The 23,890-nt window shown below is 42.5% G+C and overlaps 1 protein-coding gene and 1 long non-coding RNA gene across 3 annotated transcripts in view; one reads left to right on the top strand and one right to left on the bottom strand.

Annotated features, from left to right (window-relative positions):
* Window positions 1-4,879: 4,879 nt before the first annotated feature.
* Window positions 4,880-22,141, bottom strand: SLC20A1 (solute carrier family 20 member 1). Of its 2 annotated transcripts, none has more exons than XM_040496756.1 (11): window positions 22,021-22,141; window positions 20,881-21,494; window positions 20,594-20,734; window positions 20,322-20,407; window positions 15,352-15,448; window positions 12,784-12,903; window positions 10,745-11,014; window positions 10,066-10,624; window positions 8,416-8,601; window positions 7,104-7,188; window positions 4,880-5,858 (listed from the first exon to the last, which is right to left on the bottom strand). In XM_040496756.1, exons 2-11 carry the CDS (start codon window positions 21,224-21,226, stop codon window positions 5,703-5,705), a joined length of 2,046 nt encoding a protein of 681 aa, XP_040352690.1. In that variant the 5' UTR covers window positions 21,227-21,494; window positions 22,021-22,141; the 3' UTR covers window positions 4,880-5,702. The 2 variants fall into 2 exon arrangements, with proteins under 2 accessions (XP_040352690.1, XP_040352689.1); XM_040496755.1 differs by having other exon boundaries at window positions 21,953-22,138.
* A 215-nt stretch (window positions 22,142-22,356) lies between these two features.
* Window positions 22,357-23,890, top strand: part of LOC121044457 (uncharacterized) — a 32,838-nt gene continuing 31,304 nt past the window's right edge. Inside the window, exon 1 of the long non-coding RNA XR_005797317.1 lies at window positions 22,357-22,509. This is a non-coding gene — a long non-coding RNA (uncharacterized LOC121044457). The remainder of the gene's footprint in view (window positions 22,510-23,890) is intronic.

The following is a 23,890-nucleotide window of genomic DNA, read 5'->3' as shown; positions in this document are numbered from 1 at the left end:
AGCCTTAAGATTCTCTCTCTCTCTCTCTCTCTCTCTCTCTCTTCCTCTGCCCCTCCCCCATTCATGTATTCCATTTGCTGAAATCCTCTCGACAACCTCCCCCATCTGGGGTGCCTGAGTAGCTCAGTCCTTTGAGCTTGGGTCCAACTCTTAGTTTCAACTCAGGTCATGATCTCAGAGTCATGAGATTGAGCCCCATGTCCAGCTCTGTGCTGATTGTGGAGCCTCCTTGGGCTTCTCTGCCCCTGCCCTGCTCACACAGGTACTCTTTCTCTTTCAAAATAAACTTAAAAAAAAAAAAAAAAAAAAAAGTTGAAATAAACCTGTCCGCTGGCTGATTAATGAACGTTGTGTGTGATGGTTAAAAAAAAGAAAGAAAAAATTTTCACATTTTCATGCAAACCCCCAAGAGAATCTGGAGCATAACCAAACAGGAGTGCTGAAAGCTTAGGGTCTCTGCCACTGGGGGGAATCTTGTCCTCAGTGAGTAAACTAACAGATGAACAACAACCAATCACCAACAGACTTTGAAAGAAGTGATCCGGTAAGCCATTCATGGAGCTGCACATCTTTCTTTTGTAAATGTGATTTGTGGACTGAAGAACAAGCGTTCAAGTTTGTAACTTTATGCAATCACTCACAGTGAATATACCATGGCAACTGAAACTTAAACCATGTTGTAGGGGGACTGGTGTTATTTACCTAAACTGTGGTAACCAATTCGTACATAATTAAGCCACACAAAGCAAGGACTGCCTGTACTGGACACAGGATTAAAATACATAGTGAACTCTTACCCCAAGGAAGACAGAACTTTGAGCAGTCAGGCCTTTACCTTTCTGATTCTCCTCTGGGATTCTCCCAAGGAAACTGTCTAACTAGACCAGCCTAGACCAGGGCTTCTCAACCTCAGACTTTTGACATTTTAGGCCAGGTAATTCTTTGCTGTCAGGGGACACCCCTGTGACTGTAGAATGTTTATAGCAATATCCCTGGCCAGGAGCAACCCCCTACTTTGACAACAAAGAAAGTCTCTAAATATTGCCATATATTCCGGGGGGGTGGAAGAACCACTGCCCAAGACAAAGGCCACACAGTCTCACAAGGGCCACCTACACACCCAGAGCTTCCCACCAGCATCTTAGTATTTCACTCTTACAAATAGGAGATGACCAGAAATCACCAGGTTGCAGAGAAAAGCCACTTGGCATTAAGAGACTAGAGTGAAAAGCCAGAGTGAAAAATAGGTAGAAAAATATTTTAATTATCATTAATATCCTCAGAGATACTGATTGCATCCACTAGTAGGATGCTTTTAAGATTTTGGAAATTAAAAAGCAGAAATTTTAATAGGATCAGACAACAAAGTTGAGGTCATCTCGCCCCAAAAAAGGACAAGGTCAGAGAAACAAAAATGTACTGAGCAAAACACAGAAATTAGGACTAGTTGCAGAGCTTAAAAAGCTCAAAACAGAAACTGCAAGAAGGATATCAAGGTAATTCAGGAAATTCCTAGAACTTAAAACTGTAATTTTCTGGACTTCAGAGTGAAGTACTCAGTTCACTGAAAAGCAAACCAACTCTTCACTGTCAGGTTTCTAACACTAAGAACTAAATATCCTAACAAACTTCCAGAAAGATGGGTCACACACACATCAGAAAGGCTTCAGACTTTTTCCACAGCAGCACTGAAAGCAATGCCTTCAATATTCTTAATGGAAATTATTTCAATCCTAGTTTTATATGCAAATTATCAACTAAATGTGAAGATATAATAAAAGAAAAAACACATTCCAGCCACGCAAAGTCCCCCCAAAATCCTCCCCAACACTCTTTCCAGGAAGTTGCTACAGGGTGTTCTCCATAAGAACAAGTGCATAAAGCATGAAAAACGAACATAGGACTACAGAAAATAGTAAACCTAACAACGGCAGTAAAGCTCCCAGAACGAAGAGGGAAATTTTAGGATGCAGATATGAAACTTGTCTAGATTGGAGCAGATAAGCTTTGAGAGAGGCTTCCCTAATAAATTAGTAACATTCCCAGTGCTTCCAGTAAGTCCTAGGAGGAAATCAGACAAGTAGTACTAAATGGATTAGTGACAAGAACCTAGAAAAGACCACCCCACAGAAAAACAAAAACTTGTACAGGAAAAGTGATTACAATATATTAACTATAAGACTCGACTTTTAAATACTCTGAATATTATTCTTACCAAAATTAAGACCCAATTATACAGTTAAGGTGGGAGGTTAAGGTCTGTGTATGGTAAAAGTTGAAGACAAGTAGAACTACACATCATTTTCCACTATGGGAAGTCAAAAACTGAAAGCTGGAAGGGCCAAGTGGTTACACAAATGTATATTATTCAGCTACACACAAATACTCCAAGAAAAGAACAGAGTGGAGTAGCATGAGGAAAGGGAGAGATGGTGGTTGGAATCCCATTTCTGTTACTAGCCTTGCTGAATCACGGGACTCAATACGCACACATACAGCCTTGATTTTAAAAACTTTAAGATTTCGGGGCACCTGGGTCGCTCAGTCAATTAAGAGTCCGACTTCAGCTCAGGTCATGATCTCACAGCTTGTGGGTTCGAGCCCCCATCAGGCTCCGTGCTGACAGCTCAGAGCCTGGAGCCTGCTTTGGATTCTGTGTCTCCCTCTCCCTCTGCCCCTTTCCCACTCACTCTGGTCTCTTACTCTCAAAAATAAATAAAATTGAAAAACAATTAAAGTTGGAAAAAAATTAAAAATTTTTTAAGATTTTATTTTTTTAAGTAATCTCTACATGCAGTGTGGGGCTCAAACTTACAACACCGAGATCAAGAGTTGTATGCTCGGGGCGCCTGGGTGGCTCAGTCGGTTAAGTGGCCGACTTCGGCTCAGGTCGTGATCTCGAGGTCCGTGAGTTCAAGCCCCGCGTTGGGCTCTGTGCTGACAGCTCAGAGCCTGGAGCCTGTTTCAGATTCTGTGTCTCCCTCTCGCTGACCCTCCCCTGTTCATGCTCTGTCTCTCTCTGTCTCAAAAATAAATAAAACGTTAAAAAAAATTTTTTTAAAAAGTTGCATGCTCTACTGAGCCAGCCAGGCGCCCCTAAAAACTTTTCTTTTTTTCAAAAAAGGCAATGGAGCACCTGGGTGGTTCAGTCAGTTAAGCGTCCAACTCTTGGTTTTGGCTCAGGTCATGATCTTGCAGTTCATGAATTCGAGCCCCACGCTCTGTGCTGTGGAGGAGCCTGCTTGGGATTCTCTCCCTTTCTCTTTGCTCCTCCTGCTCCCTTTGAAAATAAACTAACTTTAAAAAAAAAAAGGGAACATCAGGTGACTGGACAGCTCAGTCAGTTGGGCATTCTGACTCTTCATTTCAGCTCAGGTCACGGGCATGCAGCCTGCTTGAGAATCTCTCTTCCCCTCTGCTCCTTCCCCACTAGGTCTCTCTTAAAAAAAAAAAAAAAAAAAAAAAGCCAACATCTATTCTCAAGAAAACACAGGCCAAGGTTCTGTCAACCACATATCCCTGGCCCATATCAGACATCACTATACATGGAAATACAAACTCCCTCTGGTTTCTTCCTAGCTTTTGGGGTTCCTCTTCCCCAGACCTGGCTGCTCTTCCTAGAGAAGCACATTTTTGATTCGAGTATTTTTTCCGCTGTTCTCTCCTGAGCCAAGGGGAAATGCTGAGGAAGGTTACTATTCTCCATTTTATCACAGGGAAGATAGGATCTGGGCTTGTGTAAGGTCATATAGCACTAGGAGAGGAAGCCAGTACCAAAACACAAGAGGGTCTCCTCCAAAACCTTCAGTTCAGAGATTAATGCTAGGTTCCCCTTTACCATACATAGCCTCCTCCCTCCTTCCTCAAACAAAAAGTTTCAAGACTACTTTCAGCCAGTCCCAAAGGCTAAACTGATGTTCACTCTCTACTAACATGTAATATTGGGAAAGGTACGGTTCCCCAAACAGATTCTATCATCTGTGAAAGAATATTAAGACCTGTTTGAAGAAATCTTGAGGATTAAATGTATATAAAAAGCTGAGCAGTTCCCGACCTTAAATGGTGAACACTGACTGAGCCATTCTATGGCATGTATCCAACCAGTGATCTAATCTCTTTCAGGCATAGGTCAAGCAGGCCTAACTTCATCTGGTACAGTGTAGCTTCTCAAAAGCATCCTCCTAAAACTTAACTCTCAGGACAGTAACTACCTAGTTTGCAAAGCAATGCACTTTTCACTAACTGTTCTGACCAAGGGTAAAAGAAAGGGTCAAGACTCAAGAACAGAGAGAATTTTTAAATAAGCTGAGCTACACACCACACACCCATCTGTCTTAGCATCCTTCATAATAGAAAAGCTAGGAATAAATATTTGGTGAAATAGTCCATCCAAACAGGAAAACAATGAGTAGATTTATACATGCTAACATCGAAGTGTCTAGGTTGTGCTATTGAAAGGAAAAATGGGGCACCTGGGTGGCTCAGTAGGTTAAGTGACCCACTCTTGATTTTGGCTCAGGTCATGATCTCAGTTTAGGAGTTTGAGCCTCGTGTCAGGCTGTGTGCTGACAGCCCAGAGCCTGCTTAGGATTCTTTCTGCCCCTCCCCCCACATACGCTTGCAAACGCCCCCCCCCCCCAAAAAAAAACCCTTAAAAAAAAAAAAGGAGGAAAAAAAGGAAAAATGTCAAAAAATTAAACAGTGCCTATGGAGTTATGTATATTCTGGGATCCCAAGAAACTTAACAGGGAGGAGTGGGGAAGTTTAAGTTGGTCGGTAGTTCTCATTTAAGATATCCACACTCTGCTAAGAATGGTATAGGGCTAACTGATTTGGAGCCCAGATGCTTCAAATACGAACAAAAACCATGAGAACAAAATTTTCTAAAAACTGTAGGCTTTTTTATTCAGTTAAGAGGTAGACAGATGAACATGGAAGGCTGTCCCATTTTACTTGCCCAAAGTTCATATTCCACTTCATTCATCCATCCCACACTGCCAGAAATCTTAAATAACCACAACTGCCAGAAGGCTTTTTCTTCCTACTTCTTTTTAGCAATAATAGTCAATGAATTGCTTGCAAAGAAGTTACTACTAACTTAAATCTTCACCGTGTCCAAAGAACCTCGTCCCTATAAGAAGTTCCCACATATGCCAATGGAACCTGCCACTACCGGACAGGAGGGCAGAGTACAAACGGCTCTATTTCTCTAAGAGACTACAAGGGAAGCTTCAGTTATGTTTCTGTTGTTAAGTCCCTGTGCATGTTAGGGCAGAAGCTGGTGAAACCACCAAAGCAGAGCACACTGTGTCAAATGGCTCTGAATGGTTTAAAAAAAAAAAAAAAAAAAAAAAAAAAAAAAAAATCACAAGTTATCTTCAGAGACAACATTAAAACATAATGGAATTGAAGCCTGATACAAAAAGTAGAGAATTATGTACAGGAATTCACAGCCCAGAAGGAAAAGGGACCTTAATAGGAACCAGTGGAAACCTGGCTATTTTACATAGCTAATTTTGAGACAAGTCATATTTAGCACAAAAGCAATTATAGCACAAGTAACACTTCCCTCCCACAGCTCCCAAACTTTAAAAAGACTCTTGTCGGTCTTCTGTAACACTGTGATCATTCTTCAAAGGAGCAGGAATGTGTAAGGTGGCCCCAAACATTGACAGGAATTTTAATCTCAAACAGCTTCACGCTCAGAGGATGACATATTTGAAGACTGCCATAATAGCAGCACTGATAACGCCAGAAATGGGGACTGTAACAAACCAGGCCATAAAAATGTTGCGGAAGAGTCGCCAATCAACAGCCTTTTTGGATCGGAGCCAGCCAACAGATACAACAGAACCCACCTAGCAGAGAAAGGGATCAAGGAAACTGATTAGTAAAGGCCAACGGCATTTTGGTAACAGACACATGACCTTATTTATGTAGATAAGGAGCCCCAGACTGCCGGATGAGACTGATTCCATCAAAGATGGTTTGTATTGGGGCGCCTGGGTGGCGCAGTCGGTTAAGCGTCTGACTTCAGCCAGGTCACGATCTCGCGGTCCGTGAGTTCGAGCCCCGCGTCGGGCTCTGGGCTGATGGCTCAGAGCCTGGAGCCTGTTTCCGATTCTGTGTCTCCCTCTCTCTCTCTGCCCCTCCCCCGTTCATGCTCTGTCTCTCTCTGTCCCAAAAATAAATAAACGTTGAAAAAAAAAATTTAAAAAAAAAAAAAAGATGGTTTGTATTAAGAAGATTACTAATAAGAAGATAAAAACAATATAAAAATCCAATCAAGTCTGTGCTAATTGGGGTAAAATAGGAGAACACTTCCTTTTTCTCTTCTGAGCTACTGGAATTTAATCAACTACTTTAATGAACTACTTTAATAATATTGAACCACTTGGGGTGCCTGGGTGGCTCAGCTGGTTAAGCATCCGACTCAATCTCAGCCTCGGGTCATGATCCTGCAGTTCATGAGTTGCAGCACAGAGCCTGCTTGGGATTCTGTCCCCACCCCCCAAATAAATAAACTTAAAAAAATATATTGAACTACTTTAATAAGAAGTTATTTTAAGTTTTAGGTTTTCCAAATATCATTTCAGAGGGAGACAGATATTAGACTTCATAGCCAGTGACCTGGAGATATCCTGGAAAAAAAAGGATAACTGACAGACTCCATCTTTTTAAGATCCACCAACTTAAATTGCCTTAAGGAAGCCAGTTTCTTCCTCTTCCCACAGTTAATACATGGCGATCACGCAAAGTCTGAATTCAACAAGTTTCTTCATACTTCAATTCGGAGAGTCTCTGAATATATTCTTTCCATAAATAAACTGCCCTGCAATGTCCAATAAGCCTCAAAGACTTGCTAACCAATACAAAAAGGGCTTTTGCATCATTTGGGGAAAGCCTACATCATTTGCTTAAATAAGCATACTAGACCCAAAAATTGTAAAATGTAATAAGCCTTTACATTCTTACAGTCTCGTCCTAAACTTGTGAACTCTTCAAGACTCCAACTGTATAAAACTTTCTAAACCACAGTTTCACACTTAAAAACTCTCTCCATATTATTAGAGCCATTCAACAGACACAATATGTTTACTTACTTTACAATGCGTTGTACTGATGGGAAGACCAATATTTGATGCAATTACTACAGTGAGGGCAGATGCCAGTTCAATACTGAAGCCACTGTAAACATAGAAAGATTAGTTGTCAAGAATAGAAATTGATATTTTAATAAGCTAACATTATCTCAAAGTTAACACAATCTTACTGTGCTCTGATACTCGGTGACAAAACCTTCACTAACAATCTTTAATTCGCTATAGCTCCTGAAATATACTTTTTTTTTTTTAATTTTTTTTTCAACATTTATTTATTTTTTTGGGGACAGAGAGAGACAGAGCATGAACGGGGGAGGGGCAGAGAGAGAGGGAGACACAGAATCGGAAACAGGCTCCAGGCTCTGAGCCATCAGCCCAGAGCCTGACGCGAGGCTCGAACTCACGGACCGCGAGATCGTGGCCTGGCTAAAGTCGGACGCTCAACCGACTGTGCCACCCAGGCGCCCCACCTGAAATATACTTTAAATCAGGCTCTCGGGGCACCTGGGTGGCTCAGTTGGTTGAGTGTCTGACATCGGCTCAGGTGTGATCTCACAGTTTGTGACTTCAAGCCCCACATCAGGCGTGCTGTGCCAGCACAGAGCCCACTTTGGATCTTTTGTTCCCCCTCTCTCTGTTCCTCCCCCGTTCACACTCTCACACTCAAATAAAACACTAAAAAAAGTTAATAAATCAGGTTTAGGCGCCTGGGTGGCTCAGTTGATTAAGCATCCAACTTCGGCTCCGGTCATGATCTCACAGTCCGTGATTTCGAACCCCGCATCGGGCTCTGTGCTGACAGCTCAGAGCCTGGAGCCTGCTTCGGATTCTGTGTCTCCCTCTCTCTGACCCTCCCCTGTTCATGCTCTCTCTGTGTCTCAAAAATAAATAAACATTAAAAAAAAAAATTTAAATAAATATATCAGGTTCTCTTCCCTCTTCTCTAATGTTTTGAGGTTTTAAGGTTTTCTGGAAGCTCATTATTGAAGTTTGCACTTTTATTTTGAAGAATTTAATAATCAGTCTCAGCTCCCAAGTAAAGACAAAGTATACATAGCTATTCACTCCACACACACCTTTCTCAGAAAAGCTGTACTGTTAAGAAACCACTGGAAATGAATATTTGACCAAAATTATGTTTAAGGGCTAGACAGTATGTAAAACCTAAAAGTTCACACAATGAAGAGTAACATCAGGAACTTATATAAGCTTGGGTTACTTTAGATGAAGAGTTGTGTGGTAACACTACACAGTACTATGAACCTTAAGAAAATGAGCATTAATCTTTCTAAGACCTGCTTTGCCAACTTACCTAGAAGGTGTGATCGGTGTCAGATCTTTCCCCATGGTCTGGATAACTCTCCTTCCCCAAACCCACAGACCAATACAAATACCAACTCCACCATAGAGCAGAAGCCATATCGGTGTTGACACTTTTGAAGAAACATCTCCTGTGTCATAAACCAGATATAAAGCAACCAGAGGACCGATGGCATTGCTGAAAGAAAAAAAGATGAAGATGATTTTTCAGGCAGAACTAGAATTTCGCAAGATCCAGTTTGCTAAATGACCTACTAGATTATTCAAAGCAAAGCTGGCAAGCTCATCCAAAAGAAATAAATGAAACCCCAATATACACAGCAGAAGAAAATAAAAGCTGCTCTCAGAAGAATCCCATGCATTTGGTGACCTATCTTCCAATAGGTAGCCTAAAAAAAACGTAGGTTCCAATGGCCAGTTTACAAACCACAAGACTAAGGCTAACAACTAAGTTATCACAACAGTGATTAAGTTTTTCATCTTACACTCAGAGAATTTACTATCAAAGAACTGGATCCTATCTCAATAGACAAGACCATTCTTTGTAATCTCTCTAAAGAAAAAAATTGTACTGCCTGTTTAATAAGTCAATAACTCCTCTGACCTCATCCTTTCTAGACTATTTAGTGTCCCACGGGGTGGTATGAGCAGCACAACCACAAGCAGAGCCTTATAAAAGGGATAACATGATATAAAAATAGAAAGTGTGGTGGGGGGCACTTGGGTGGCTCAGCAGGTTAAGTGTTCAACTCTTTTTTAATTAAAAATTTTTAGGGGCGCTTGGGTGGCGCAGTCGGTTAAGCGTCCGACTTCAGCCAGGTCACGATCTCGCGGTCCGGGAGTTCGAGCCCCGCGTCAGGCTCTGGGCTGATGGCTCAGAGCCTGGAGCCTGTTTCCGATTCTGTGTCTCCCTCTCTCTGCCCCTCCCCCATTCATGCTCTGTCTCTCTCTGTCCCAAAAATAAATAAATGTTGAAAAAAAAATTTTTTTTTAATTTTTAAACGTTTTTATTTTTGAAAGACAGAGCTCAAGCAGGGAGGGGCAGAGAGGGAGACCCAGAATCCGAAGCAGGCTCCAGGCTCTGAGCCGTGAACACAGAGCCCAATGTGGGGCTGAAACTCACAAACTATGAGATCATGACCTGAGCCAAAGTCAGATGCTTAACCAACTCAGCCACCTAGGCACCCTTACGTGTCTGACTCTTGCTTTGGCTCAGGTCATGATCTTATGGTTCCTGAGTTCGAGTCCCATGTCAGGCTCTGTACACTGGCCAGGAGAAGCCTGCATGGGATTCTCCCTCTCCCGGGCCGTCCCCTGCTTGTACTCGCTTCCAAAATAAATAAACAGGGGTGCCTGGGTGGCTCAGTCGGTTGAGCGTCCGACTTCAGCTCAGGTCATGATCTCATGGTTTGTGAGTTCGAGCCCTGCGTCGGGCTCTGTGCTGACAGCTCGGAGCCTGGAACCTGCTTCTGATTCTGTGTCTCTCTCTCTCTCTGCCCCTCCCCTGCTCATGCTCTGTCTCTGTCTCTCAAAAATAAATAAATGTAAAAAAAATTTTTTTTAAATAAACTTAAAAAAAAAAAAAGAAGAAAAAAAAAGAAAAGAAAAGAAAGCGTGAGGCTGAGATTCCAAGTCAACTGACCTGACATCATTTCCACCATGGGCAAATGACCCAAAGCAGGCTGTGAGGATCTGCAGGAACTGGAAGAGGAGAGATACCTCCGGTTTATCCTGGTCATACCATTCTTCTAGAGAGCTGCTACTTCCTTTTCTGTCACCCAGACCCATCTCTGCCTTGACACTCATGTCCATCTCAGATGCCGAGTGAATATCAGACACAGCATTGCAGTAACTGGTGTAACTATCCATTCGAATTCGCTTCTTGCTCTCCGCGTTAGGCCATGTCAGCTTCTCCATTTCTTCACCTTTCTGTTCACCTTCTTTGGCACGGAATGAATCCAGAGGCATGCCACAAATTGCCATGGTGTAGGAAGTATAGCTATTATTGCGCCTCAAGGGTTTGTCGCCAGAGTCTCCCATGCAGTCTCCCACCTTGGCGAGATGTAATTTATGCAGCAGCTCTTTGTATAAGCCAGAATCTTTATGCACGGTATGATACTGATAGTGGCCACTGGAGTTCATCTGGTTACTGACGGCTTGATTGAACTGAACAAGGTTCCCATTAGGCAACTGAACTGCTCCTGGCCAAGACCAAAACACTCACATTAAACACAAAGACCATCAGGTCCAAACAGTGAGCCCCCTCACCAGTACAGGTAACAAAGTAAAACTCTTATTTTCCCCACTAAGAAACCACTCACCATTCATGGCGCTGTCTATGCTGGTTTCCTCTTTCAGGTCCACACTGGGAAGCCTCTCTCGCTCTGGAGCTTCCTCCAAGTCTCCAAGTTTGAATGAGACTGTTCTCTCCTCCACCACAGCCCGGAGGGGCACAGTGGCAGATCCTACCTCAGAAACGGGACTCCTCGTTTCAATATCACTGACAGACAACTTTGTTTCTTCATGGTCTTCTTTCAAGCTATTCTTTTTTTCCATTAAGGGGCTTTCAGAAGGACTAGACTTTATTTCTCCTAGAAAAAATGGGGGATTTTTGTTTGGTTTTGACCAAACTAACTTGTTCCCCATCTCCCCTTTCCCCCCACCTCAAAAAAATCCATCTCAAAAATATATTTCAGTGAAAATTCTGGATAATATTCCTGTCTACTTCATTTGCCATATCTCCTATCTTTCCTTTGCAAAGATATAGCAATGCTTCAGGGGTCACACGCTTTTTCAGTAAAGGGCCAGACCGTAAAATATTTTTTTAGGCTTTGTGGGCTCTGTTGTGTATTCCTGTCCTTCACAAGACAAAGATTGTTGTTTTACAAGGGTACAAAACCATTCTTAGTTCCCTGCTGACCCATTCTGAGGTGAAAGATACCTCAAAGCATGAGGCTGACAGACTGAAAGTTTAGACTGCATCTAGTTTATGTTCTTTTTAAAAAAGGAATGCCCCCAAATTTCAGTCCAGGAGTTCAAGTAAAGCAACAGAGCTCAATGCAGGCAACTAAAGATGACAACTTGAATTCCCACCTCCTGAAACAGAGACGTGCCTTATGGTTCTACCTTATGGTTCTAAATGCCATGACTACACAGGAATATTTATTTTCTGCCCATCCTACCGATGCCCAGTATGTTTACATGTTCATTCAGACATCACAACTAGGCTACAGACTAGGACCTAAAACATTATCAAGACTTGTATCATCTTCTCCTAGACTGGGGGGAAAACGAGGTCAGAAAGTGGTGCAAGCCTCGTTCCCACTGTGCGCTCAGCACAACCAGACTAGCAAAGACCAGAGCCTCTCAGAGGCGTCTCAGTGCAGCTGCATGACGCAGCACTCTTCCTAAGGCCTCTGCAGTCTGTGCATCCGTCCACTTCCAAACAACAAACTTGAAATCACTAACCAAGCATTTGCAGATAGAAAGGGCTGAGATTACTTTAAAAGCTCTCAGCCAGTAAGGAAATGAATACAAGGTTTAAATAAGACTGATGCTAACCAAAATTTATTGTATTTAATTATACTCTACTACCATGTGATAGTAATGATCTAAATGATTCCTTCACAATAACACTGAAAAATGTCTACCGCTAGAATCTGTGCTATAATTCTGAGAATTAACCAAATCTAAAGTCAGATATAAATATGTGACTTAGCTTTACAGGCCCAAATCTGAAATTACACACAGAAGTAGTTCAGATAAATGTTTCTTGAAAATATTTTGTATCTACTCCTTATTTTATATTAAGATATCCTCACACTTCCCAATTAATGTAAGCTACATCTCTATATATTTCTGTCACCAGCAACTGATGTACGGTAAAAAAAAAAAAAAAATTACATTAAAGGCCCAGTTTGCCCCTAGCATATGTCAAAAATCTCTTATAACTAGGTCTCAGGTCATTTCAAGTCAATAAAAACAGTTTGGGCAGGGGCACCTGAGTGGCTAAGCCAATTAAGCGTCCAACTTCCACTCAAGTCATGATCTTGCAGTTTGTGAGTTCAAGCCGTGCATCAAGCCCAGTGTCAGACTGCTTGGGATTCTCTCTCCCTGCTTCCCTTCGCCCACTTACACGCGCTCTCTCTCTCAAAATAAACAAAATTTAAAAACCTAGTCTCTCTCAAAAAAAAATTAATAAATAAAAATTTAAAAACCTAGTTTAGAACAATAAACCCATATTCTGAAATCTCATTTAAATGTGTGACTTCGCCAATCTACCCAAATAGTGAGTTTTTGTACACAAGAAGTTAACAGACACATTGCTAGTTAAAATGATCTGCTACAATTTGTTACTTACGTTCAATTTTTCTCTTCATCCTGGGACATACAAAGAACCAGACGATAAGGGCACAGAAAACTGCACATCCCACCGAGATGAGGATGGTGCCCCACAGAGGAAGTTTGTCAAAGCCCAGCACTAGGAGATAAAATGGTGCATCTTGAAAACCCCAGGGCGACAGCCCCCTGCAACAACGTGTACACCCTCCTCGGGGGGACTCTGGGGTTCCCCCCAAGCCAGCCCATCACCCTTTACAACTGCTGCCAGCCTTAGGTCCACAAGGTTTATTGTACTGACTATACAAATTCAGGAGAAAAATCCAATGGTCATCTGAAACCCACACCTCCACCTCTGGCCCACTCTCCACACCTGCTGGATTCAAGTCCCCCAAGTTCCTTCAAAAACTAGCTTTTTTCCCCTTTCTTTGTTTAGAAGATAAGGATTACTATACTCTGAGGATCTGCAACTAGCTATGAAAAAAAGGAAGCATTCCACTCCCTAGCCTCCACATGGTAGCTGCCACACATTATGTTTGCACATACAGATTTTAATGTTAAAAAAGGGACCCTAAGAATCACATTTGTCATACTGATAAAATTTTCTGTGGAAGTTAATCGAATCCATTGTACTAACCTCCAGCAAAAACCTTTAACAAGATTATCTCTTAGGATACATTATCAAACTAAGATATAGAAAACCGGAATATTATCTATCAAAAGATAAGGATAGTTCAAAGGACCATCTTTCACAAAAACAGTTTAGTGGTAATTTCATTAACAAGGCATATCTTAGAGACATGCCTACTTTTCACATGGCTTTGGGATCATTAATATCAGTCCTCATGTGCTTACCCCTTAAATGCCAATAGGCTTCAAGCCACTAGCCTATACTAAGGACAGAAGCAAAGCACTACAGAATTCTATTTAAGCCTGTAAGATGTTATAATGATCTGTGGTTCATCCACAAATAGCTTGGCTACCTGCAGTTCTTTTGCTTTATTCTGATAGGAATAGATTACTTATAAAATGGAAAATCTATTGCCCCCCAATGATTAATATTTAAAAATCAGATGTAACCGTGGTCCCTTCAAAACTAAAGTTCTATAGTGACTACAAATCTTTCCATTTTAATTCCTACCAATTCTGACCATGTAGTCACACAAACTAAAATATACATGAAGCTTAATTAATCTCTATCACAGTTTAAATCTATGTTCCAAGCCAAAAGGGGAAATGAGAAAGGGAAATTTTTCTTGTAAATGATCCACAAAGAACAGAACAAAAATATCCCAAGTTCCTTTTTCAAAAATGATTGCAAGTTTAAGTTTCTAATTTCACTGAACTATGACCTTTGCTGCTACCAGATAAAACATCTGTGCTTAGAGTGTCACAGGAGACTTTAGTTTAGCATGAAGAACTCAATTTAAAACATAATTGGAAATGTAGCATGCAAGCTTTTCTTTGCCTGCACCATTTGGTGAGGAGTCTGGTATCCCCTAAGTAAGATCAATATTCTCATAAAGTTGTCCATTTTCTTCCCTAATTATTCCAAGAATAAAGACAAGGTTAAAAATACTTAGCTAATTCCATTTTTGGCCAGTGACTTACTACTTCAGTGAAGTTTAAGAACCAATTTACAATCCATTATCAGAAACCAATTTAGTGGGCTCCAATGAGCATTAAAAAAAAGCTAAAGAGAAGTATCTGAAAACATGAGGACACAGCACATAGTAAGGGTAAGTAGCTTCTAAATACTATTCTAGTTTTCTTTCCCTCTCTCTCTGTCTCTACGTGCACATATGTCTTGGGCAGCAACGTACAGTGTATTTTTTCCAGTGGGTCACAGTCAAAAGATCAAAAGCCACTCGCCTGACCATCAAGTCAAAAGACCCTAGAGAGCGAACCTGAACTGATAAAAAGCAGGTCTGTCAAGTTACAAGTTAGTAATCTTTTTCAGTTGCTAAATTGAACATGGATCATATTTTTATCCATGCTTTGCCTTAGTCCCAAAATAAAAGTAATCATCTGAATCTTTATATCCTCACAAATTATTTTTCCTCTTAGCTGCATGAATTTCTTCTTCCAAGTGCACTTAGATCAGGTGTTTAAACATCCCAACTCTTCTCATTCAAGCAGATTCAGGGAAGTAAATTTAGTGCTTAGAAACAAAAGTAGCTCCATTTGGGAGAGAAAAAAGAGAATATCCAGCAAGCCAGTCCTAAATGACTGATTATTGAAGACCAAATATAACTAATTACTCTTCAGCAGTTGAGGTCAGTATCAATTCCAGTTATTTTTAGCACAGAAAGGAGAAAGGGAGGGAGAAGATCATATTATCGGTGGATCCTGTGAAGACTATAAAGAGTAAAGGTCTGTAGTGATTTAGAATCTGAGCAGGTCTCTTTGGTTGAAAAACTATCTAGGTTAACTCAGCATACACTAGCCTGCAGCCTTCTGAAATGGGCGCAGGCCAGCCACCTTCTAGGAGATTTCAGCCCTGTAAAGCAAAAAGGGGTAAATTGGGCATTTAATGCAAGTCTTATAAACAACGTTAAATTCACATTTAAATATTTTGATATGTACTTACAAGGTGCTCCAGTATACATGATGGAAAAGAGGTTTATTCCAACTGTGCAGGCATAGAAAACTGGCAAAGCACGCAAACCATTAGGAACGGGATCTGTCTAAAAAAGATTATCAAGATCAGTATCTTGAAAGGTGTTATAAAATTATGTTAACTAACTTGAACTTAAATTTACAAAAAAGGGGGGGGTTAAGTTAACTCATTTCCATAGAACTTTGTAAAAGGGCAGGTTCAGGAATTACATAAGGCCAGTTAATGATATCCATAGTAGTAGGAAAAGCCCAGTTGGCCTTGCTCCTGAAAGTCTCCTTACCAAGGCTGATCTCATCTTTTACATCTACCTGAATTTAAATTTGTGTTTGTTTTAGGGGCGCCTGGGTGGCGCAGTCGGTTAAGCGTCCGGCTTCAGCCAGGTCACGATCTCGCGGTCCATGAGTTCGAGCCCCGCGTCAGGCTCTGGGCTGATGGCTCAGAGCCTGGAGCCTGTTTCCGATTCTGTGTCTCCCTCTCTCTCTGCCCCTCCCCCGTTCATGCTCTGTCCGGTCCCAAAAATAAATAAATGTTGAAAAAAAATTTTTTTTATAAATTTGTGTTTGTTTTAGGTTTTTTTGGGGGGGGGGGTGCTATTTCTAACAAAGTCACCTACACCAGTGACTGGTAATGTCTCAAATAATGTTTCAATACCCAATGTCCTAAGATACCCGATTGTCCAGATGTAAATCCAAGCATACACCTGAGATGTACTATACATTTGTAAAGGATATCAAGAAATAGACTATGAGATGTCAGGACATTTCTCACCATGCCTGCAAAGATTTCTTAAAATCAAAACACGTAGAATTACCTGCAACAACAATCTTATCTAGACATTAACAAATACACCACTATTAATGACTTACCAAAGAGCTAAGATAAAAATCAATTGTACGCTACGTTACCTCCTTATTCAACAGACTGTACCAAACACCATCCTGGGCACTAAAATATGGGAGTGAATGAGAAAGTTCCTGCCCTCAGAGAACTAACATTTACGTTCTAATACAGAATAATGTAAAGTAGCAATAAATGCTATGAAGAAAATAAAGAAGGGTAAGGAAGAGGCAGTGATGGAAGGCAGAACACACTGGGAATTATCAGTGGAACAAAGACACAAACCTGGTAAGTCAACAAGCCATGTACATACATGGGGGGGGTGGGTGGGGGGGGACACAGAATACTGCAGACAGAGATATCAGCAAGTGTAAAAACCCTGAGGCAAAAACTCAGGAATTGCAAAGAGGCCAGTGTGACTGGAAATAAAAAGAGCTCCACTTAGAACAAATGTGTATTAATTCTACAGGAAAACACCCAGGTCAAACACTTAAAGAGAACACAAACTTGAATATATGGGAAGGCTAAACTATGAAGATGTTATCCTAAAGGTTTAATGCTGTCTGGATAGCAATCCAAAAGAAAATCTTGGGAAAGAGAAAGATCCAAAGTGCTTCTAAAGCTTCTAACTAGGATAATCAACAGTTGGGAAGAGGGAGATAGTGGCTGAAGACAAACACAACAGAAGAGAAAGGAAAGATGCCATTCAAAATCAGTAGAGATGGGCCCTCACTGAAACACACTTTGAATTTTAGCTTCCCATGAGGTGCCTGGGTGGTTCAGCTGGTGAAGCGTCAGGACTTTTGATACGGCTCCGGTCAGGTCGTGATCCTACCGGTGTTGAAATCAAGCCACAAGTTGGGCTCCGTTGGGAGCCTGCTTGGGATTGGTCTCTCACTCTCTCTGTCCCTCTCTCCCACCCTCTCTCTCAAAATAAATATTTTTTTTAAAAAGTTAATTTTAGGGGCACCTGGGTGGCTCAGTCGGTTAAGGGTCCAACTTCAGCTCAGGTCATGACCTCACAGTTTGTGAGTTCAAGCCCCGCACTGGGCTCTGTGCTGACAGCTCGGAGCCTGAAGCCTACTTCAGATTCTGTGTCTCCCTCTGTTCCTCCCCCACTCGCACTCTGTCTCTCTCAAAAATAAAGATTAAAAAAATTCAAAAACTTAAAAAAAAAAAGTTAATTTTAGCTTCCCTATCCACACTTTAAATATATATAAACTCATCAATAAATACACGAATAAATAAGTGCTACATATAGAGAAATAGCCAAAATAAAAATGATAGCCTATACCTAGAACTATTCAGCATCCTGGAATAACTCTAACAGTGTGGGACACACTCCAAGGGCAATCAATAAGCTATCAATTCATAAGATCCCCCCAAAATCAAAACCCATTAGGGATCTATAAACATTATGTAGGGACTTCTCTTAACAGATTTTCAAATACAATTTGGTAATATGGTATCAAATCAAACTAATTAGAGTTGAGAAATAATAGGTTTTATTTTATTTTTCTGGGTTTTATTTTTCTGTACAGTCCAATTATGTATTCCCTGAGGTAACCAGTATTTAATTAGTAGCAGGGAAGGTAGTGAATGAATGATACTTGTGGTTTATTATGAAATACAAGGTCATCATCTTTTAAAAAAAGGCAAAGTTCATAAATCTAGGAACTTTTACTCCCTCCAGACTCGTCTCGGTCACTCGCAAGAGATAACCAAGGCTAACAACTTTATAAGATTTGTATTACGGTATGACCCATCTAACTACACACTTGGAACTTTATCTGGAAATAATGTAAATATCTCATCATCCAGTCATGTGAGATGGGAAGGGGGGCGGGGGGGGGGGGGGGGGGGGGAGTCTTGGTAACTCCCCATCCCCAACCAGAATAGTTCATTGTTTACATACTGGATGTTCTGATAAGCCTCTAAAGAAAAAGGCTCCTCTGAGTTTGAAAAGATGTCCTAGATTTAATGTGATTCCTAACAAAAGGGAGACTGCTCAAAGACCCATTTTTCTCTGACTAGCATTTAAATAATAGGATAACTTTCCCTTTTCCCCCATTCCTTTATTGCCCCTAGCCTTTAAGGAGAAGTACCTCATCTCCACTCTGGATTTTCCTACTAGACTACCCAACACCCTTGGCACAGACATCAGAAAACAGAAAATTTTTAAAAAGCAATTTTAATGTTAATTTCCAAAACAGAATCTTAAGTTGAAAAGCAGCTTAATGGTCAAATATTCAGACTTTAACAGCCAGTACCCCCAAAGGTTACCAGCATAAGGATGTTTTGAGATTTAAAATTGAATAGTATCCACAACTATTCACATTGATCACCCAAAAACTCATTAGCAGATTGGACACAAGACTATGATGGGTCACAGGGAGGACAGGGGAGTTTGGAGGTAAAAAAAAAAAAAAGTCCTCAAAGTCAATACTGCTAAACACTATTCCAATCATTCTTGATCATGCTCTCATCCTCATACCTACATAAAGAATATATTGTTACAAAGGGAATATATTTAACTCCAGCTCTCAACTGTGGGTAGAAAAATACCTGCCATGCAGTTCTCAAATGAGAGATACTAAACACCTAAAAATCCCTCTTTGCACCTCAGAGCACCACCATTTCCCCTCCAAGAAAGAAGACAAGTTTTATCTTGAGACATACAAAGCCTCTCCAGAATCAGAACAATCTACTTCCCAATAAATAATCAACAAAGACCCAGTGTAAAGTTTCATAAAGCAGGAATCCATAATACAGGATCCTATGTATTCTCCTTGTTCTCTGGTATGGAGTAATCTATATGGCTCTAATAAAAATACTGAAAAATCTGATCTGTGACTACCAGTAAGCCTCGAACCTAAGCATCATGTTATCATGTATAATATGCTACAACAATTCTGGGGATCCGGCGGGTAGCTCATCAAATCTGCTTGCTAAATAAAACGGTATCAAACTTCAAGTCCATTAGTAGTAACAATGAACTATTTACTCTCAAATTCTAACCAATCTATAAATATTTCAATTTTCCAAGTATTCAACTGCTATATTCTGGCAGACTCAGGCCATAGGAAAGAACAATTAATGAATCAATTTACCATAGTGTTTCTACAAAAGCGCAAACCCTTCCCTACAAAAGCTTACAACTAGACCGAACAAGTGGGTCTGAATATATTCTTACCCTTTGGGACTAAGCTACCTATCTCTCTTCACTCAGATGTCTACAGTTTAGGAGCATTTTACAAACTTACAATGGGCCGTTAAGAGCCATTCACCTCAGAAAAAGGACAACTTTGTTTCCTCAGAAAAATGCATTTATTCTTACCAAGTAATTCAGTCCAGTGACAACATCCCTTGTCGTCTACATTTATTTTGGAGCCAGCATCAGACTTCTTGATAAAAGAAATGCTATTGGGTCCCTCAAAAAGGGATTTTCAATTGGACAGGAAATTAAATGACTGTCTGGAAATTTTTTTTTTTTTTTTTTTGAGGGCCAAGGGAAAAAACAAAAAACACCTTTACGGGCTCTTTTTACCCCATCTGGGAAATTAGAGTCAAGTCACTGTGAAAGATAGAGTCCCCACCCTGAAGCTTATAACCTGGTTATGCTAATCAGCACGACAAAAGTTAACTGCGTGGAAACCCAAACTACTCAATTTAACTGTCGACTAAAAAAACATTATGTCAAGACACATTACGACTTACGAACCCCAAGCTCTTAAGTCAAAATGGTCCAAAAAAAAAAAAAAAAGTCAAAATGGTCCATATATGTTGATTTAGAGAAAACAGTAATCTACAAACACCTATACAAAATCACCCTGAATAAATTTCCTTATTTTTTCATTCCCAGCTTCTCCTCTATTTCTTGGCACACCATATATTCATTCCATTTTTCCTTCCTGAATGCATTCTGGGCTATCGAAAACTTGACTTTTTCAGAGAGCTCAGCAACATACAAGAGGTGTACCGAACACAGACGTATTTTTTAACTTTCCAAGGCCACACTAATCACATCTACAAGAAGGCTAGCAGTCTGAATACCATTGAGTGTGACCCACCAAAGGTCATAAAAGAGGGGAGAGAAAGATTACCTTACGGAGGATGAATGCACGAACAAGGAAGAATAAAATTCCAGACATAATACCAGAAAGCAGTGGAGAGATGAACCAAGACATCACTGGAACAGAACACATTAAAAAGAAAAATGTCAACTAATGAAAATCAGGAACCAAAAAAACTTTAAATTTTAGTATTCCATCTTCAAAACTTTCCATCCCTCCATTTTACACCATTTATTTCATATAATGCCATGGTAGCACATGACAAGAATAAAAATTAAAAAGCCATTTAAAATTAAACATACCAATTTTTATCAGTTCAGACCACTTGACACCCTCCTGCCCCTTTGCCACAAGGGAGAAACCGATGGTTGCACCAACAATACAATGGGTTCCAGAAATGGGAAGCTTCAAAAACGAAGCCACTAGTTGCCACACAGCAGAACCTGAAACACAGGCAAGTTTTATTAAATGGCAAAATTCTCACGAATGCAGTGCCTTCCGAAGAAGAAAACCTGAAAGGGAGAGCCCAAATATGGAACCACCCGCTTGCTCACCCGCCACCAAGGGGGAATACATAAAAAGAACTTACCAAACATAGCACTGACAGAGCCGGCCATCAACAGCTGTTGGGTCGAGTTGTACATCTCCACGTCGATCAAGCCCTTCCTGATTGTTTCGCTCACTTTGGCTCCCAGAAGGACGGAGCCCACGGTTTCAAAAATACTAGCTAGGATGCAGGCTTGCTTGAGGGTCACTACACCTGAGCCCACAGCTGTACCAAACGAATTTGCTACATCATTGGCTCCCACGGAGAATGCCAAGACAAATGCAATAATGAAGCCCAGGATCAGCATCCATAGGTAGTCCATCAATGGACCAGAAGCAGCAGTAGCAGCAATAGTACTGGTAGTCAGCGTTGCCCCGGTAAATGCCATTCTCTAGACTAGTGGTTTTTATTAATTGTAAGAGAATTACTGAGCGGCTTTCAAGATGTGTAAACAGAATATGAGGTATCAAAAATGCTATAATAAATAATATATATTATATAAAATTAAATACTGTAAACTACGGCACAGAAACCGAGCTGGGGAGTTACTGCTATACGCTGCGTATGAGCATCTGTTGTCTGGGGTTTCTTTGGCTCTGGAGGGCTAAAAGCAAGGAGAATTCCATGGCGGAGAAGAGAAAGGACGCAAGTTCATCCTGGGGGGGGGGGGGGGGGGAAGAAAAAAAAACAATAGCAGCGCGCCCTTGGGGGAACCCTTGCGGCGCCCCACGAGGCTGGGTGCTCCGGCCTTGTCCTCTGGCCGCAGCCCACCGGCCCCGGCCCCGAGCAGGGCGCGCGAGGTGGTGGGCACGTGGCGCCGGGGACCTCCTCGTCAGCGCTCGCCCAGCCCGGAATCCCCCACCCCCACCGCCCGCCGCCGGCCCGCGCGCGCCCTCCCCGCGAAAACCGGAAAAGGGCCGTTCCCGCGCGCGCCGCCCGAGGACCGCCAAAAAGGCCCGCGGGCGGGCGGGATGGGGGAGGGAGGCGGACGGTAAGGAAGCCAGAATCCCAGTCCGCCGCCCACGCCGGCCCACCAGACCGCCTGCCGCTCGACGGCGTCGGCGCCTGGTCCCGCCGGGAAAGAAAGCCTTTCCAAGGTGGCGCCACCACTCACCAGAGGAAACCAAGGGCCGAGCGGAAGACCAGACGCGCAGGCTGCGGCGGCGGCACGGACGCACGCACCTGTGGTCGGTGAGCAGACGGCCTGGGGCGGAGGCTCGGGGATGGATCGACAGGGCTGGCGACCCACCCAATGAAGCACCCGCGGCGCCTCAGCGGCAGAGAAGAGAAAGCACGCAGCGCGCACCGGCAGCCATCACTCTGGCGGCACACGCTGCCGGCCGCCACTTATAGCCGGCGCCGCGACCCGCGTGACCCGCAGCGCCTCGCCCCGGCTCCAGAGCCCCGCCCCCGGGGTGGTGCAGCCCACGCCTGCCCGGCGTGCCCAATCGGGTGAGCCCTTCGGCGGCGCTCATTGGCCAGACCCGCGCCCGCCGCCACGCCCCCGGCGGGGAGCTTGTCCACGTGGGGAGGGCCGACCCCCTTTCTGCAGCCTCGCCCTAGCGTCCGTGTAGCGTCTCGCCGCTCGGGTTAGTTACTGGTGGAGGCCGTAGGGGACCCTAGATGTGCCGCCAGAGGTCGTCGGGCCGACTTATAGGGGCGGCGACCAAGGTCATTCCTAGTTTCCCTTTTGCGGGCCCCATTTCATATTGCTGACCGCTTCTCAAGCCTTCTTTTCAGCTTACTTAATGACCTGCCGCGTCCAGAGGCCACACCTGGCCGAGTTCCCTCCCGCCCGTCCAGTGACGCTGCGGGGGAGCTCGAGCCCTCTGGGTCTGGTTCCAGTCTTGGCACGTTGTCGCACCTGTGACTTGCCCTTGGCCAGACAGGCACTGGGGGGGAGGGGGGGGAAGCTCACGTGGTCGCTTTGCTCCCGCAGTCATGCACTTGGGAGAAAACGGAAAGAGTGAAGAGTCACGAGAACCAGGTTGTCTCCCCGATTATAGCGCAGAGCCTCAGGAAGGCTGTGGGTCATTAATTTCCCTGTAGTGGACCTGTGTTTTCTGCGTGGTGGCTGTGGCGCTGGGAGGAAGGACAGTGCTTCAGATTCAAATCCTGACTTCTACTTGCTGCAGTGTGTCACCTTGAGCAAATTCCAGATCTTTCAGACTGCGTCGTCACGAATGTAAAACGTTAACAATCAGTACCTACCTTGTGGCAGGATTTAAATGAGTTAACGTGGGCGAATGAGACCAGAGCTGTGTAGGCACCGAACTCTAATTTCCGGTTTGCTCTTAATGTAAAAATGCCTGTTTTAGGATGTAGGAAAGGGTGAAAGGGGATGTTCTCTTTGCATCCCGAAGCTTTCCTATTCTTTTGACATAAAAATTGATTTCTGGTCTCCTACAGGGTATATAATGTAGTTTTGACATTAATAAGATTTGCTGTGCACATTTGAGGGCATTCTGTTGTGCAGCTTAAGATCAAAAGTAATCATGCCTGGAGATTAAAGTCGTGGTTTCTTGTCAGGGTTGTAGTGAGATTGAAGAATTTCACCAGAAATACTTAACAGGCTTAGAATGTTCTGGAGCCCTCCCCACCTTTTTGCCATCTCTAGCAGCAAGGCACCGAATAGCAGAAACAAAGATGCTGTAAATCATTGCTATGTCTGGGACATCTATGGAGGCTTGAACTACACATGAGTATCCTCTGACCTACCTCGAACATCTGATGGAGTTCTATGAGTAACAAAGTTACAGAGTTACAAAGCTCTTGGTCCCAAGGTCATGTCTGAAAAAGAAAAGTGCATGTCCTGGTGCAATGACCCTACAATGCAATTCTGATGTAATTCTGGCACCTTAAAATGTACTCCTCCCTCAACCTTCAGTTCATTTCAAGGTTATAAAAAAAATGGAATAAAAGGACTGATCTGTTAAAGGTGCTTAGTGTTCTGCCATTTAAAACAATAATTGGGGGGGGGGGGGGGGAGGAAGGCGAAGGGGGTTAATATTACCTTATGATGAGCCCTGGGTAGTCGGCGATCGCGAATCCC

The sequence above is a fragment of the Herpailurus yagouaroundi genome, unplaced genomic scaffold (genome assembly GCF_014898765.1).
Source record: "Herpailurus yagouaroundi ecotype Mexico unplaced genomic scaffold, PumYag 188, whole genome shotgun sequence".
Taxonomy (NCBI): Eukaryota; Metazoa; Chordata; class Mammalia; order Carnivora; family Felidae; genus Herpailurus; species Herpailurus yagouaroundi.
The sequence above is the reverse complement of the archived record's forward strand: the minus strand, read 5'-3'. Positions and strand labels throughout refer to the sequence as shown.